This window comes from Chionomys nivalis, chromosome 7 (genome assembly GCF_950005125.1).
Source record: "Chionomys nivalis chromosome 7, mChiNiv1.1, whole genome shotgun sequence".
NCBI classification, from domain to species: domain Eukaryota; kingdom Metazoa; phylum Chordata; class Mammalia; order Rodentia; family Cricetidae; genus Chionomys; species Chionomys nivalis.
Genome location: NC_080092.1, coordinates 58,253,993 through 58,271,620, shown reverse-complemented (window position 1 = coordinate 58,271,620; position 17,628 = coordinate 58,253,993). Strand labels below are relative to the sequence as shown.

Sequence of the window (17,628 nt, the reverse complement as noted above, 5' to 3'; positions counted from 1 at the left end):
CTGGACAGCAGTGCTGCACCTAGCATATCATCATGTGTTTGTTGAAAGGGCAGAAGTGGGGACCTAGCCAGATATACCCATTGGCTCTGTCTCTCTTGCACCATGGATGTATATTAAAAATTTATTTTTGATTATGTGTATGTGGGGGGTACACATAAGCATGGGTGTCTGTGGAGGAGAGTGGCTTTAGATCCCTTGAAGCTGGACTTGTGAGCTGTTTTATGTGGGTGCTGAAAACTGAACTCAGGGCCTCTGGAAGAATCCTTCCATCATCTCTGCAGCCCAGTGTGGATTTCACCGTGGTGGAAACTTGTTCTGCATTGATGTCCGGTGAGGTCACTCACCCGGCATATCCGGTCCCTGCTGGTCACTCTGCACCACAGATGGGGGAAGAATTTTGCTTATTCATTATAGCACTCAGGTGACTGCTTTGGTGAGCACCTCTCTGACTGGCCAAGTCCTCAGCCTGGCACCACACTGGAGTCTCCTTGGCTGCAATTTTTGGTAGCCCTATTTCCTAATCAATCTTTTGTGTAAGGTAAGTTACATACATGCACACACACACAAATACACACATGTGTATTTATCCCTACTCTATACAGAGTTCTTCAATGCATGCCTGACTGAACTGTGAGTGCTATTTTGTTTGTGTCAGTGCTTTCTTCTAACCTGTCCACCTTCCCCAGCACCCTCCTCCTTTGTTGCATTTGAAGTACACATTTTGTCTTCAAAATAAAAATTTATTCAATCTGTAACAAGAACATTGAATCTGCACATCTGCGCACAAGTTCACATTTAAAAACGGCGGAGCACATCAGTAATAATAAAACAGCTATGGTACAAGTGGGACATCCCAACCACCAGGAAGATTAAGGAAGGAGATGAGACCACTCTTTATATTCTGCTTTAAATGCCTCAAAAAGGTCCCAGAGATTCCAGGGAGCACCTGCTTTTATTTAATAAAATGAGAGCATAGAAGTTTGGGGGTAGCCTGGGCAAAGGTAACAGTCAGTGCGAGTCTTTTGGACTTGTTTGCGTTTTGAACAAGTCTTACAAAACAAAGTCTGAAAAAAAGGTGGGGGGAGGTGGGGAAGGCACCTTTAGCTATGCCAAACAAATCACAATCAAATAAAACATAAAACCAAACAATTCCCAATGGGTGTATTGACTAGGAAACATTAGGTCAGTTCCTCAGTTTTCCATTTGGGGCATCAGCTCTCTGTGGGCAGGGCACTGCCACTAGCATCGCTGTGAAGACAGATTGGTGGCACCAACCATATACCTCTTGGTGGTAGGGGAAGGGGCTCTTCAAGCTAAGGGGCGATTCCAGTTTAGATCCCCCATCCTGGATCTCTGGGACACCGAGATGAGGCTGGTTCTCTTCATAGCAGAAGCCAGGCCTAGTCCCCTCTGCTTCAGGCTGGAGTACAGAAGCACCGTGCAGTAGCTCTCCATGGCATCATCGAGAAATCCCAACGCCCGGGAGAAGGAGTGTGCAGCTTCCTGCTTTGGTGGAAGGCCTCTTCCTAATATGGGTGCCAGATGAGTTGAGGCAACACATACACTTATGTCCAGTACATGCTTTCTTTTTAGTTTGGAAGGAATAACAATGTCCATGATGTTTTAAGTTGGATTGGTGCTGAAACAGTGAAAATGTCACCTTGTCTACCACCGAAAACTGAAAATGAAACCACCATACTAGCCATTCACCATCACGACCATCACTATGGAGATACACCAGTGCAGAGGAGAAAAAGACTGCTGGATGCAGTGCCGGACACAGACGGAGATCAGCCACATCTGACCCATTTATCCACAGGGGCTGACGATAATATGGCATTTCTCTGGGGAAGGACTCACAGGACAGCCATGGCTTCAGTGCCTGAATGGCCACCAAGATGATGCATATTTTAATACTTACAAAGTAAACAAAGTATCCACAAATAGTTTGAAAAAGCCCCCAAAATGGCTTTTCTTTAAAATGCCCTTAAAATTTTTTGCATAATGCTTTCTTAGAAAACAAAAACCCAACTCCCATAGAACATCTTTACTAAGTGAAACCCTCGGGTGAAGACTCTTGTGAGCTGTGGTGCCAGAGGCTTCTTAGATGAGGCATCTGGGCTCAGGAGCAGGAGGCCTTAGAGCCTGGGATGTATTCCCAGGCTGTCCCTGGAGCTCTTGCTAGTTCTCAAAATGAGAAAGAAGAAAAGAGTGGCAGAGACAAAGGCACAGAACAGGAAAACACTTAAGATCCAGAAGAGGTGGCATGCAGGAAGAAATGTGTTAAAAAGACCAAGAGGAAACCAAATGGGATGCAAGTGCTCCCTACTGTGCTGGGTCCTCTCCCACTCCCCAGCCTGGTGAGGTGCTCACGTGTGTGCTCACGCTCTTCCAGGACCACTGAGGACTGCAGTAAAGATAGAGAGGCATTGAGCAGGAGCTGAAGTACTAGTTAAGAGGTCAAAGCTTTTCCTGCTCAGCTGCTCATCAGTCAGGTCTGGGCTTTCAATGAACAGAAAAGGCAAACAGGCAATCAAATTATCAAAAGTTGAAGTTAAAAAAAAAAGTCCTCAACAGCTTATTATGTACCTGCCTTAGCCATGAACATGACTTAAGAACACCCAAATGTGGGGGTTTGGGAGGGCTGGCAAGACCCTTTGGCATAGCTGACTTATATACCCTGTGTGAGATATCTGGGCAGGTGAGTGAAATGGTAAGAAATGTCATTAAGAAGGAAGACAGCACAAGACGGTTTCTCCCATTCTTTGAAACAGAAACAGGTATCCCCTCCCCCCACGGCCACCCCAAGCATCAGAGGGTTTTCTCTTAGTTTCTGCCATGAGAAATGCTTTCTATATTGGCAAATGAGAGGATAGTGGCCATTGTTGATAATGTGTGGCATATAGATGTCACTTTTTTGAGACAGGGTCTCACTCTGTAGCTTAAGCTGGCCTCCAACTCACAGAGATCCTTCTGCCTCAGTCTCTCAAGTGCTGAGGTTAACGATGTGCACCACTATACCCAGCTCTCATTACTTTTGGTGACGCCACCCCCCACCTCCACGCAAACACTCCTCACTCTGCCATAATCTCCTGTCCTCCCGTCATGTCGGTGGATGGGGCTCTTTAGCACGTGAGCCCTGCGGTCCACCATCTTGCCTCCCAAGCCACTCTCACGCTGGTACCTACCATGTAGTGAGACAACACATAAACACCCAGGGCTCACAAAACTGAGATTTAAAGGAACCCAAGACAGCACAGGTATACGCAACTTCAACACCATACGTTTTCAGCAGCAGGCCTCTAATTGCCTCCTGGCAGTGACATTATACCCAACCATGGCTTTAGCATGGCAACTGGATCCACAACTCTGGACAACTTGAAAATGGCCCCAGTTTCCTTCTGATGAGCTGTGGTGGGTTACTGGGTTCTTTCATTTCAGGATGGACATCTTTTTGTAGAACTCAGAGGCTTATTTACAGCAGGCCCTCCAGTGTGAAGATCAGCACATTAGCAACAAAGCAATGGCGTCCTAAATGGAAGCTGCACCCTTGGCTGAGCTGCCCCCAAGCATCAGCCCTACTAAGAGGCTACTTTGAGCAATGCACACATTGCCTGGCTGTGCAAACACTGTTCCTGGACTTTAGCATTCAGGGTACTCTAATGGGGGCCTGTAGGGGTTTCTGAAGAGGAAGTGCATAATTTGGCAGGAGCTGGCAATTAGAAGTTTCCACTTAAAACAATCAAAGTCAACATCAATATACTACCAACAACTGTCTGCTCACTTCTGGTGTCTCTCTGTTTCCAGTTGCAACTCTACTCCTTAAAAAAGAATAAATCAGAAAAGATCCCACAATATTAACAATAAAACATTAAAAAAGTGACATTATGTACATAAATACTGTGTATGAACTATAGAGAAAAAACAAATCTTCCAGGAAAATGAGGAAAAAAACCAACTTGTGTCAAGAGTTAACAGGGATAACATAGAAAACTGTGTTCAATAGGTTATAGGTATGTAATGTAACAATTAAAATATAATCTGTGAAATTAAGAAAGAGGCAGATAGGGAAAACAGCAAGAGAGAAGAAAGTGAATTGGAAAGCTATGGCCATTAAACTCTGAAGGCCCACAGAATATTCAAGTAATGGAAGGGTTAAACCCCACATATGTATTCATTTTACAAGAACACACTGACTTTGCTGTTTTTCAAACCTGTTTCCAGGTCTTTAGTTTGGAGGCTGTGGCAGAGCCCGTCACCTCGTAGAGGCGCCAGGCCCCACCTGTGTGGATTACACTAACCTAGAAGTCACTCAGTGGCTGCTTTTCCACCTTTGCTTCAACCTTCTCTCTTAATGTGTCTCTCTACAGATGACCTTGAGTTTTGCTTAGGGTCCCCCTTAGATTTTCAGATTGTTTTCTTGGGGAAAATTATTTACTTTGTAGAATTCTATCACCAGGCCAATTGCTAATCCCTTTATCGCAATGATTGATATACTTTGGGATACCAAGAGAAATGGAGTCTCAACTGCCTCTTAGAGCACAGCAGAACCTGCAACTTCATGAACTCCAAAGGAAGCAGCAACTTCCCTCTGCCCTCAGTGGGCAGGCTGTCTCAGGCCTGGTGAGCCACTTCCGAGCCTCGGTGCCACCTACCCTGTTTCTTTCCCTCAGCCAAGCAGGCAGGTCTTTCTCAGAGGGCAAAATAAGGAGACAGATGGCAGTTGATTGAAAAACAGCAATTTGCCTTTGATAAAGGTGCTCTTTGAAAAAAAGTTTTTGAGGTTTGAATTTTTTAAAAATAAAAAATGCTAAAATGATCTTGCCATTCAAACCAGTACACACGCATGTGTGCACAAACACACATGCACGCACGTACACACACACACACACACACACACACACACACACAGACACGAAAAACCCAAACCCTGCATGAGTCAGGAGCAGTAAAATGACCAAAATATTATAAAATTAACCAATAAAGTGCATGTTCCTTACATATTCCACCGCCCTTCACAGACGCCGTGTGCAGGCTCAGGATCACATGGTATTATAGAAGGGGTTGGTTGTCCGTTTTTTATCATTTGCTCTTTTCAGTCTCCTAAGGGGGTGAGTTCTGCCATGTTGCTGGCGGGGTGCCACAGCCAGCCCTGGAGCGGGGCCTGTACACTGCAGGCCCTGTGTCTGTAGCAAAGGAAAGCCTACTTCAGAACTAGTCAATTCTGGTCTTGCCTTGGGGAGCAAACACTGCTGGCTGTACCCAAATTCTTTGGCATACTGCACAAGGGGCCTCTCCACTGGCTTGCTCTGTGCAATACACTCTGTTGTTTTGAGTTGCTCTACAAAATACTTGGTGGGCTGTGGGTTCTGGTGGGCACCTGGGCTTTCTAAGGGCTCCTGCGCCATCAAGGCATGCATGCCCGAGTCTGTTCTGATGAAGGGCTGAAGCAATTTGAGATGAGGGGATTCCGAGGAGACAAGCTCTCTCTCTGCTAAGTAGTCTTTACAAAGGTCCAGGTAACCCAACTTGGCAAGAGAAGCTGAGCGCCTCATTTGTGATGTTTTGGTGAGCCCTGCCTGGAAGGTCACTCGAGTCTCAATTTCTTTAGCGCGCTCCTTCACCACGCCAGGGCTCTGGCTGAGATTTCTTATATTTTCACTACTAGTGCTGTGTGGGATTCTACAGGCTTCAGGTGACGGGTCCAGTTTTTTCTGTAACACCCCAGCACTGTCACCAAGTTTGTTAATTAAATTTAGGTCTTCATTGCTTAACTGAGATAACTTGTGTGCCACTCCACCGCCACCTGAAAGGAAGCCCTCCTGGCTGTCTTCCCGGCTGACCTGCTCTGTAGACGGCTCGCTGTCTGTGGTGCTGCTCTGCTCTGTGCAGCCTTCCAGGTGAACAACAGACTGGGGATGCAGGTAATCCAAGTTGATGGATGCTATGTGGGTACTGCCACTTACCAAAGGTGCTGCTTTCTCCAAGGGTGTTGAAGGGCCATTTCCCTTGTCTTCAGGGCTACTTAGCATGGGGGCTGGGTCAGTGAGCTTCTCATACTCAGAGGAAGAGTGAGGCAGAGGTAGCACTTGGGGATGCAGAGGAACCTGGCTGGGGTCCAGAGTCCTGTTCAGGTTTTCATCCAGTGCACAAAACATAGTGACAGATCTCTCCATCTTCATCTTCCTCAGTCCTGGTTTTTCACCCTCTTTGCTGGGTGCTGCTTCACCTCCTGGCTCAGTGTGATCAAGTGCTGTAACTGTTTGTGTGCACTCAATAATTTCTATTCTCTTGGGAAGGGGAAGAGGGATGGCCTGTGTCTCACATTCCTGGTTTGGAATCACAGGTCTCTGTTTCTTCAAGTCTCCTTCCTGCTTCTTAGTTCCAGTATCCAACCCTAGGTAGTTCTGAGGTGTTTGCAAGGAATGACTCTCCCGCTCGGGGGCTGGAGCAGTGGCATCATGTTCACAGTGGGAGAGTGGTCCAGCTTCAGACCCACTGCATTTTCCTTTCCCCTTGCTCATCTCTGCTTCTCTGGGGGGAAACGAATGTTCTGGAGTGGTTTCATCACTTTTCCATTTTGGCATAAGGTCTGCCACAGAAGAGTCGTTCTTAGAGTTTTTGCGACTGGATAATGTGGCACCTGCAGAGGCGGTACCATGGTGCTCCTGCTCCTGTCGCAGGCGCTCTTCAAACTCCAGGGTGGCTCGCTTCACAGACCCAGGGTACCACTTGGCACCAGGGTGCACCCCTGGGCCCCAGTCATGTTCTTCCTCAACTGGCCCCTCTTCTTCCAAGTCTACTGTGGACGGGTGTGCGGTTAGACAGCCTTCTGGGTTGTGCTTCCCTGAATCTTCGGCTAGCTCAGGCTGGACTGTATAGAAACTCTCATCCTGTTCCAAATGCCCAGGTTTGTTCTCAGGGGCATGTGCTCTTTCCAGGGGTAGCTCATGGACGGTGTTCTTCTTTGGTGTATGGCATGGGTTAGAGAGCATATCTCCTTTTAACTGAACCTGCCCAGCACCTTGACTAATGGATTCAATTTCAGTGACAATTTCTTTGACTGAAATTACATTTTCTGAGTGAGATTGCATGATGATGTCTGGGCTGACAAGTTCTGAGACTGCCTAAGAAGAGAAAATAGTGAGATGGTTATGGCAAATTGTGGCTAATACTTCACTTAGTAATCCTCTGACCCAAGAGAACCTGTCTGTCTCTGAGGACATAAGTTATGGGTCCCGGGGGCATAGATTCACTGTTTTCAGACCATGGAAACAAACAAGGAGTCATCATTAAAGGCTAGAGAGAGGAAACTCATTATAAGGTATAACACTGTCTACTAAACTTTGTTCTGTTTACTCAAGCAACATCTTGATCCAGGACCTTGCTTTAAAATGTTCAAATAGTCATGGGAGCTTTCATGATCCATATTTTCATAGTCCCGTGAGCCTCTAGAACTTAGACCACAAAGAAGTAAACGAAACCTTTCCTAGTTGGCTTATTAACTTCTTTTTTTTTTTTAAAGATTTACTTAATTTTGTGTGCATTGGTATTTTTGTCTGTACACATGTCTATGAAGGTGCCAAATCCCTTGGACCTGGAGCTACAGACAGTCGTGAGCTGACACGTGGGTGCTGGGAGTTGAACCTGGGTCCAGCAGAAGAGCAGCCAGGGCTCTTTGCCACTGAGCCATCTCTCCAGCCCTTTGGCTCATTAACTTCTAATGTGAAAGGAACTTGTTCAGGTTCTTTCAAATGCGTGGTAGCCACCTTCAGTATGCCCAGTGTAGATGGGGCAAGACAGCTGTGGCTGTAACCTGATGTCTGATGTGGAAGATTTCTGCTGTTTTATCTCACTAATTCTTACCACATCACTGTTCCTCCTGGCTGTGAGAATCTGCTTTATGTCTGACCTCACAGTCTCTTCTAAATTTCTATTTTTAAAGATTTTTTGTTTTTTGTTTTTAGAGACAGGCTTTCTCTGTGTAGCCCTGGCTGTCCTAGAACTTACTCTGTAGACCAGGCTGGTCTAGAACTCAGAGATCTGCCTGCTCTATCTCCCTAGTGCTGGGATTAAAGGCACTAGTGCACCACGACTAGCTTCTTTTAAGATTTTTTTAAAAAAATATTTTATTTTTAAGTTTTATTTGTTCTATGTATAGGATGTTCTATTTGCATGTACACCTGCAGGCCAGAAGAGGACATCAGATCTCAGTACAGATGGCTGTGAGTCACCACGTGGTTGCTGGGAATTGAACTCAGGACCTCTGGAAGAGCAGCAGCCGGTGCTCTTAACAGCCCCTCTTTTAAGATTTTTAAGTCTTCTGTGTAGTGTATGACTGTTTTTCCTGCATACATGTGTACCATGTGCATATCTAGTGTTTATAAAGGTCAGAAGAGGGTATCAGGTCCCCTGAAAATCGAATGGTGAATTGCTGTGTGCTACCACATGGATGCTAGGAATCGAACCCAGGACTTCTTCAGGAACAAGCGCTCTAAACTGAGAAGTCATCTCTCCAGTCCTGTTCCAGACAGAACTCTCTACATAGACCAGGCCTTGGACTCTAAGGTCTGCCTGTCTCTGCCTCTCCAGTACTGAGATTAAAAGCATGTACCTGGCAACAATCCTTAAATTTCATGTGGCTCCTTCTGGGAACAGTATCCTTGGCTTGTCAGCCATGTCCCCCAGCAACCTTCGAAACCTTACTCTCAGGTATTTCCTTCCTTTACAAGGTAACAATTCCCGTGGGTTTAGAACAGACACCCCAAACCCAGAAAAAAAATCAGGTTCAACTGCAAAAACATTAAGTTCAAAAACTAGAAATGGCCCTCCTTAAAGTCAGAGCATTATCACTGTCAGCCTGTTTTGCTGACATTTTATGTAAGACTCCAAAATACACCATTTCCTCAGGAATTGTGCTGGTCTTTCTCCTTTAAAAGCATCTCAGCTGGCATAAATAACAAGGTCAGTCTTGCCTTTGGAGGAAATCTGCCAGGACATCAAGCAGAGGTGATCTTGGCAGACCTGGTAAGCCTGGTATGTGCACGGGCCATGGAAGGAGGACTCATATGACCAAGGACTCAGTTGGGAGGCTATTTCTGTCAGTGCTACTACACTGACTGGTCCATAAAGAGAGCTTACACATTCTGACTTCCCATAGAAACACAATAAAGGCAGAAGACAGAAGTAAAGGCAGGAGTTGTTTTGGGTAATTGAGGAGAAGAAATAAAAGATGAAATATGGCAGAAATCATGAGATCTCAAGTATCTCATTAGGGCTGTTAGTACCAACCTCAGTTGGTAAAACACTTGCCTGGTATGCACAGGGCCCTGTGGTTAATCCTCAGTACTGCAAAATAAATACATCACAAAAATACAATCAAGTCCATTAAGATTATCAGGGGACATTTTGTATGTTAATCTAAGACTTTGTCTCAGACAAAACAAAACAAAGCAACCTTTTTGATCATCTATGGTATTTCCTCCTACTTCTGAGATGGTTCACAAGAAATCATATATTGCCAGGTACAGTGGTGCATGGTTTTAATCCCAGCATTTGAGAGGTAGAGAGGCAGGTTGATATCTGAGTTCGAGGTCAGCCTGGTCTACAGAATGAGTTCTAAGGAAAGACAAGGCTACATGGAGAAATGCTGCTTTGAAAAACAAAACAAAACAAATCATATGCCACTTAGGAATCTTAGGATACTGTCTGCTCCCAAACCATCTCTTGGTTCTTGAGTACCAAAGGGCTGGAGATGAAGTCACAAATGTTATTAGCAGCATCACTCAACTCAGCATGGGCATCTCCAGCAGCTATCTGCATGTGTCTAGCTCGTAAATCTTCTGGGATGAAATGTTTCTCAAATATATCATTTTCTCAGGGGTAGGTCTCACTGAGGCAGCACTGTGACATTTCATCATTACTGAGATTTGATCTGAGCCCAAGGTATCCCTTTGCTTAGTCAGGACATTTGTTTTGGCTAAGTCTCTCCTTTTTCATCCCCTTTCAGAAATGCTCCAACAGGGGATAGAGAGATGGCTCAGCAGTTAAGGGCGCTTGCTGCTTTTGGAGATGACCTGGGTTTGATTCCCAGCACCCACATAGTGGCTCACAACCATCTGTAACTCCAGTTCTAAGGAAGCTGAAGTCCTCTTCCGACTTCTGTAGGCATGTGGTACACACATATACATGCAGGCAAAATATTTATACACATAAAATAAATCTAAAATGACACCAAAGCCTGAAAAGATAAAATCCTTAAAAAGAGCATGCTACGTTTTAAAGGATGCTCTCAGCCCAACTGTCCCACTATCTACTGGTGAAATCTTTACTAACATCAATATGAGCCAAGGCACTGAAGAAATGGCTCAGTGGTTAAGAGCATGTACAGGGGATGATGGCTAAGTTCCTGGCATCTGTGGTAGGTAGCTCACAACCCCAGGGGTAGCTCAAGCTCCAGGGGGAATCTGATCACTCTGACCCCTTGGGTACCTCCAACTCATATGAATATGCCAACATGTATACATATAATAATAAAAAAGTTAGGGCCAGTGGTAAAGCTCAGTGGTACAGTGCTGGCTTAGCAAGAATGAGTCGGACCCCTCCAAAGAAGTGAACAGAGCAGTCTCCAGTGGTTTCTTTGGTGAGAATTTCATTAAACAGACTATAAGGTAGCTTTACCTTTGACTGGTCCTCATCCACTGAAGAGTCTTCAGATGCATGGGGAGTGTTACTCAAAGAGCTGCTTCTCTGGCCATCAGCTGCCATTTCCGAAGGCACCACGTCTACCACTGACAGGCGACAACCCTCACTCCTTCCTCCACCTGGTTCTTCTGTCCTTGAGTGGGACAAAGATCGAGACCGGGTTTCTTGAGAAAGCTCTACAAATTTCTCTAGGGCACTAAAAAAATCAATACGATCTGTACTAAAATCAGAGATGGCAGCTTGGCAACTGGGTTGGGGGCTTGGCGACTCTGGATCAGGAGACATGGGGACGTCTTTCAGTCGAGATGTCAACTCTTCCATTGGCAGTAAGTGGACATTCATGTCTACTTTTAGTGCATCTGTCTCTAGATCTTCCACTGCTAAGTCTGGGAACTTGTTGGCCATTCCTGAGGCCTGTCCAGGTTGGATTAAGGCTTTAGAAGCAGGGCAGTTGTCAAGAGGGAATTTTGATTCACTGAGACAACACCCTGACGAGCATCCATTGATGTCATTTAAGTTTAGTTCATCTTCAATCTGTCCGGTATGAAATTCCTGTGAAGAAAACCCCAAGCAGATGACTCTTTCTTTGGTATGAAGCCCTTTCTGATTTGCATCTTGTGGAACCACATGCTCTACAAAGACGGGAGGCATGGCTGCGAGGTTCTCCACAGTCTTCACCTCAGCGATCTGGTCTGCTGAAGTGGTCATCTCCTTCTTGTTGAGCTCAAGCCCAGGTTTGCAGATGGGTTCATGGTGGTCTGAGAGGTCACTGTCTGAATGAGATCTCCAGAGTTTGTTATGCCGCTGCTTGCTGTGGAGGACACATATGGGAAATACCTTACTTTGGTTGGTGAAAAAAGTCAACATCCTTCTAGGAAACCACATCCAGAGAAACCTCAATCACCTGCAAAATGCCTTCTTACTATTCCATGGACCAAGACAATAAACACTTAAATGTACATAACTTAATAGAATCAAAATAACAAATTGCTGAGATCTGACTTTTTTTTTAAAATTGTTGTCCTTTTGAGACAGAGTCTCACTACATAGCCCTGGCTGACTTGGAACTCCTATATAGATCATAGAGATCCCCTTGCTTATGCCTTGGAGTGTTGAGGTTTTTCTTTTTTTTTTTTTTTTTAATCAGATTTATGGGAGCCAAAATTGTTAACAGTCATTGTTGATAAGTTCTTTCATGGTATTAGTAGGAATGTGAATTATAGGCATTATTAGTATTATTATTTTCAATCACATTTCCTGTTTGTGCCATACCATGGCACACAAGTGAAGGTTCAGAGGACAACTTGGGATCGCGGATTCCTCCTTCCACCACCTGGGTCCCGGGGATTGAACTCGGGTTAGCAGACTTAGTAGCAGACACTTTCCCTGATGGGCCCTTTTATTGGCCCTGCAGATTTTAAAAGTCAAATGTGGCAACAGCTGTCCAGATTTAACCCTTAAATAATCAGTTCTTCCTGTCAGAAACACTTTAAGGACGTACATTTATATGTATGGATATTTATTACAGCACTGTCTGTGGTACTGAAAAATGAGACAACAAAAAGAAAAGTGGATTTATTTAAATATAAGGCCAGGGCTGGGGAAATAGTTCAGCTGGTAAAGTACTTGCCATACAACCTGAACTGGCAAGCTCCAGGGTCAGTGAGAGACCGTGTCTCAGCAGGGTGAAGAAGTGCCTGAAGAAGACACGCTGCATTGACTTCTGGCCTCTGTATGCACACGAACACACATACCTGCACACACACAAACATACGCACACATATCTGCACACAAACAAACACAAGCACACATAAAATAAAAATATAAAAGTCAATTACAGGCTGTATAAGTATATTGTATAAGGCATAAAGTTGTTAAAACTGTCAGACATTGGGGGGCTGGAGAGATGGCTTAGTGGTTAGGAGGGCTTTCCACTCTGCCAGAGGACCCAAGTTCTGTTCCCAGCACCCACCATCATGGGTTCACAACTGTCTATAACTCTAGCACCAGGGAAATCAGATAAATATGACCTCTTTGGGAATCTGCTCACATCATATACTCTCACGCAGACACACATGCATATACATAATTAAAAATAATAAAAATGGGGCTAGAGAAATAGGTCAGTAGTTAAGAGTACTGGATTCTCTTCCAGAGGATCTGGGTTTGACTCACAACTGCCTGATAAGAGGATCTGACGTCCCCTTCTGGCACCCACAAGCACCAAGAATGTACATGTAGGTAAAACACCCATATACATAAAGTAGTAATAAAAATAAAATAATGGGAGCTGGAGAGATGTCTCAGCGGTTAAGAGCACTGACTGCTCTTCTAGAGGACCCGGGTTCAACTCCCAGCACTCATATGGCAGCTCATACCTGTCTGTAACTCCAGGATCCAGCACCTCACACATTTATACATATAGGCTAAAACACCAATAAAATAAATATTTAAAAAACATTAGCAAAAAAATAATGTATTTTTGTTACTTTTAATTATGGGTGTATGGGGGGTCTGTGACTGTGAGTGCAGGTGCCCACAGGGGTCAGAGACATTAGATCCCTATAACTGAGTTACAGGTTGTTGTGAGCTATTTAATATGGGTGCTGGGAACCAAACTCTGGACTTCTGGAAGATCAATAAGCGCTCTTAATCACTGAGCCATCTCCCCAGCTCTCCAAATACAATATATAAAAAACCAATTTTTCGTTAGGCATTTTAGTGGACTGATATCTGAGGTATACTGCTAGGTGAAAAAGCAAGTTTAATACTTAGAATGGTCAGCTTACATGCTAGAGCTGAGAAGCAGAAAAGTCTGGAGGAGTGTCATTTGGTATGCTATTCTTTCAAGAAGGGTAGAAACCATTCTAGGAAAGTTATTACTTTCTGCTTCATTATTTGTCTAAATTTTAAATTAAAAAATGAGAATGTTGGGTTTGGCTTTAAGAGCTCTTACAGAGAATTGGGGTTCAGTTCCTAGCACCCACGTGGTAGTTCCAGGAGATCTGATATCTTCTTCTGGCCTCCAAAGGCACATGGGCACTAGAGATGTTTATGGTGCCCAGACATACACGCAAGCAAAACATCATACACAAAAAATAAGATAAAAAAGTCTACTCCCTTCAAGGCTCAGGGATCTACGTGGAAAAGGAGAGAGAAAGATTATAAGAGCCAGAGGTGGTAGATGTTGTGAAGGAAACATATCATAGACACACAGGGCTAATACACATATCAACTCACAGAAACCGTGACAGTACATACAAGACCTGCAAAAGTTCAAACCGGACCCAACCTCAGCACAAGGAAGGGGAAGTGGATGCAGACTCCTACTTCTAACCAAGAAGCTGTTTGTTACTTTTTCTCCCTGCACTAGTAAGTGCTCTTAATCACTGAGACATCTCTGCAGCCCCAAGGTGATCAATTTTCTTCTTTCTTTTGGTGGGTGGGGTGGTGTTTGAGACAGGATCTTTCTATGTGGTCCTGGCTGTCTTGGAATTCACTATGTAGCCCAGGTTGGCCTTGGACTCACAGAGATTCACCTGCCTCTGTCTCCTGAGTGCTGGGATTAAAGGTGTGCGCCACCATACCTGGCTAAATTATAAAATTAAGGCAGACTAGTAAATCTGGAGAGAATGATCCAGTACAGAATGAAGAGGATGGACATAAAGGTCAGGCCTTTCCCAAAGATCTCGGAAGCTGAGACAATACTTGGAAAAACACGTGGGCCAGAGCGGGCTCTTCACCAACCTCAAAGACCACTACACAGCCATTCTCTGGTGACGCCATGAAGTGAAGTCTGAGGTGGTGATGAGATTCACTTCAAACTACATGCTTATAGGAAGCACGATTCCCAAAGCCCCAGCCAAGATTTCTCAGCTGCTTGTATAGCTGGTCAGGATCACCTGCCCAGGGATTAGATCTTTAAGACTGATGCTTGACAGTCCCCATGATTTATAAGGAGACAAAGGGTTACCTAACTCCTGGGTGGAAGGGAAACTCAGCCTCAAACAACTTGCCCTGGGCTTGGGGCCACACACGGGTTCTGCTGAGTCATAAGCCTACACTGATGTGACCCTGTTTCTTCTCAGCTCCCTCTACAGTCTGCTGCTTGGGTGGGGCGCTCTGACTCAGGCCTTCATAGCAGAGGGGTGCTTTTCCTTGTAGGGAACAGCTCAAGTCTACTTATGAAGACAAGGTATAATCAGTTTGCTGGGTATACAGTGGAGTTTTTACTTTTACCCTTTTCAAGCTGTATGACCTCCAGCCACCCCTAGGAGGAGACAACATATCACACATCTCAAATAAGTGAGCAGTTGTCAGGAGCTGCAAGCTGACTAATTTGGGTAAGTGTGGACTCAACTATATTACTACCAACCAAGGCCAGTTTGCTTCCTATGAAAGCTTCTTTTCTTAGATCCGGGCGTCTTAGTTTCCAGGCATAAATACAACTGTGTTTTCTGACTTCTACACTGTCACCTATGGTGAGGTAGGGTAGATAACTCCTGTGATGTATGTGATGGGGGCAGCTCTGAGGGCAATTGTTCTTAGCCATCTAACAGCATAAAACAGAGCTGATTTTATTAGCCAACAAACTTTCCATGAACTCAAGAATTTGAGTATAATTTAAAAAAATACTTGCAAATTACTTATCAGTCAGGACTACAGAGATGACTAAGAAGACTTGTTGCTCTCAGAGGGTCCAGCTTTGATTCCCAGCACCCACATGGTGGTTCACAACCATCCATAACTCCAGTTCCAGGGAATCAGATGTCCTTCTGACCTCCATCGGTGCCAAGCATGAATGTGGTACACATACACATGTAGGCAAAATACTCATACATAAAATGAATAAATCTAATGCATTAAAAAATCATCAGGAGGAAATATAAGATGGAAGCTATGCTAATGATTGTTATAGCAAACGGTTCTGAGGAAATGGCTAATGTCACAGTCTGATGCCCAGAAGGGACTTCCTTCTGTTCCTGGAGGAGATGACATCAGAAAATACTTCACTGGGGCTTGGGAATACAACTGACTGGTCTGCAATGGAGAGAAGCAGCTCTTTAAACTCCACATGTTCCCTGACGTCTGGTCGGCACTCCCCACCTCTCCAGGAGGCAGCCTCCCTCTTGAAGTCTATGTGTATCATTCTCTTTCGTTTATTTTATTTTTTTTTTAAAAATTTATTTATTTATTATGTATACAGTATTCTGTCTGTGTGTATGCCTGCAGGCCAGAAGAGGGCACCAGACCCCATTACAGATGGTTGTGAGCCACCACGTGGTTGCTGGCAATTGAACTCAGGACCTTTGGAAGAGCAGGCAATGCTCTTAACCTCTGAGCCATCTCTCCAGCCCTCCCTTTCGTTTCTTTAAAATGCTACTGCAGGTGTTTTCTTTTCCTGTTTTCTTTCGTTTAAGTGAGTCTTGCTACATAGTCCAGGTTGTCATGAAACTCACTATGAAGACCAGACTGGCCTTGAACTCAGAGATTTGCCTGCCTCTAGTGAGATTAAAGGTATGCCCACCACACCCGAACCTAAAACATTATTTTGGCTAACATGTTTTCAAGCTCTATCACTGTATGTAAATGTATTTTCATAAAGTGAAATAAATGTGTCAAAATTAATTTATCCATATGGTTGACAAACAGTGTTGGCTACTATAAACAATATGCCATGGACCTTCTTGTGGCTGGTACACTTCAGTTTCTCAAAGTTGCTATAAAACAGGAGTAGAATACATTGGCCATGGAGCAAGTGTACATCACTGGTTTTACTGGCCACACTAGACTGTTTTCCAGTGAGGCTCTGGAGCCAGTGTGTTCTAACGCTTTCACACTGACAGGGCTCGATGGACAATATTAGATCATATCTATTATTTTAAACTGTTAACTTTGAATCCAACTGACCCCCACTCTATTCTAGGTAGGCCAAGTAAATAAACAAGTTGCTAAAAAAGAACTTCAGAGCTGGCCTGTGGCCTAGATGATGCAACCATGTCTCTGATCTCCCCTCCCTTGAGTGGCCTCTGACCTGAATTTGGATTCATGTAAACACAGGCACACATATGACTACTCTGGGCAGCAGTTTGGTTTTTTTATTTATTAGATGAGTAGAAAAGAAATGTAAATGACAAGATGTATAAGCCATTCCATACTCTTGCTTCTACTTTCTGTTATATGTTAGGTAAAAGCATCAACTCTCAGAAATTTATACAGAAGAAAATATTGCTAGAGGTATCTGGCCAGGACAATGAGAATCGTTGTGATTACTTTCTAGGGCACTGGGCATTTCTGTGGGCTGTGCATGGTCCTGAATAGTTTTGATTATTTAACTGGAAAGCTATTAAGAAAAAAATACTTTAAAGACACAACTAGACTTGGCTGTCATGGGGTCAGAAAGCCATGTCCTTTCATTTCAGGATCCTTGCTGCTGGCTGACTACTGTCTCCCTACACTGTTCTTCCCCAGTAGCAGGGTAAAGAGAAATTCTGCCTCCTCTGGCCCTCATGACCAGGTTCTGCAAAGTGGACATGTCTAGGCCATGAGACACAGCTCTCCCTAGCTGTCACTTAGTTTTCCTCCGTTCCCCCACACACTGGAACCTCATACCTTAGACACATGGCCCAGCTTACAAACTGTAGGGTTGATGAAACTTGAACCCGTCTGATAGAACACAAACCTGGCAGACACATGTATGATCAGCATACAGAACACCAAAGAGAGCTGCTGGCAGCTCAATGGCGCTTCAGCACTCATCTTGCCTGTTAAGACCCAACAACTATAAAAATGGGAATAAATAAATCCAGTATGAAAAATACCAATAGTTTAATGATGCTGTCCTAAAATTTTTAGGTCTCTGAGGGGAAGAGTGAAGAGTAAGTCATAAATCAGTCTTTTCTAAGCTACCAATGGTATTTTGAA

The 17,628-nt window shown here is 44.3% G+C and overlaps 1 protein-coding gene across 1 annotated transcript in view; it reads right to left on the bottom strand.

Moving 5' to 3' along the window:
• Positions 1-725: 725 nt before the first annotated feature.
• Positions 726-17,628, bottom strand: part of Ssh2 (slingshot protein phosphatase 2) — a 238,147-nt gene continuing 221,244 nt past the window's right edge. Inside the window, exons 14-15 of the mRNA XM_057774283.1 lie at positions 10,681-11,515; positions 726-7,127 (exon numbers count right to left, since the gene is read on the bottom strand). Coding sequence (XP_057630266.1) covers positions 5,043-7,127; positions 10,681-11,515 — 2,920 coding nt within the window. The 3' untranslated portion in view covers positions 726-5,042. The remainder of the gene's footprint in view (positions 7,128-10,680; positions 11,516-17,628) is intronic.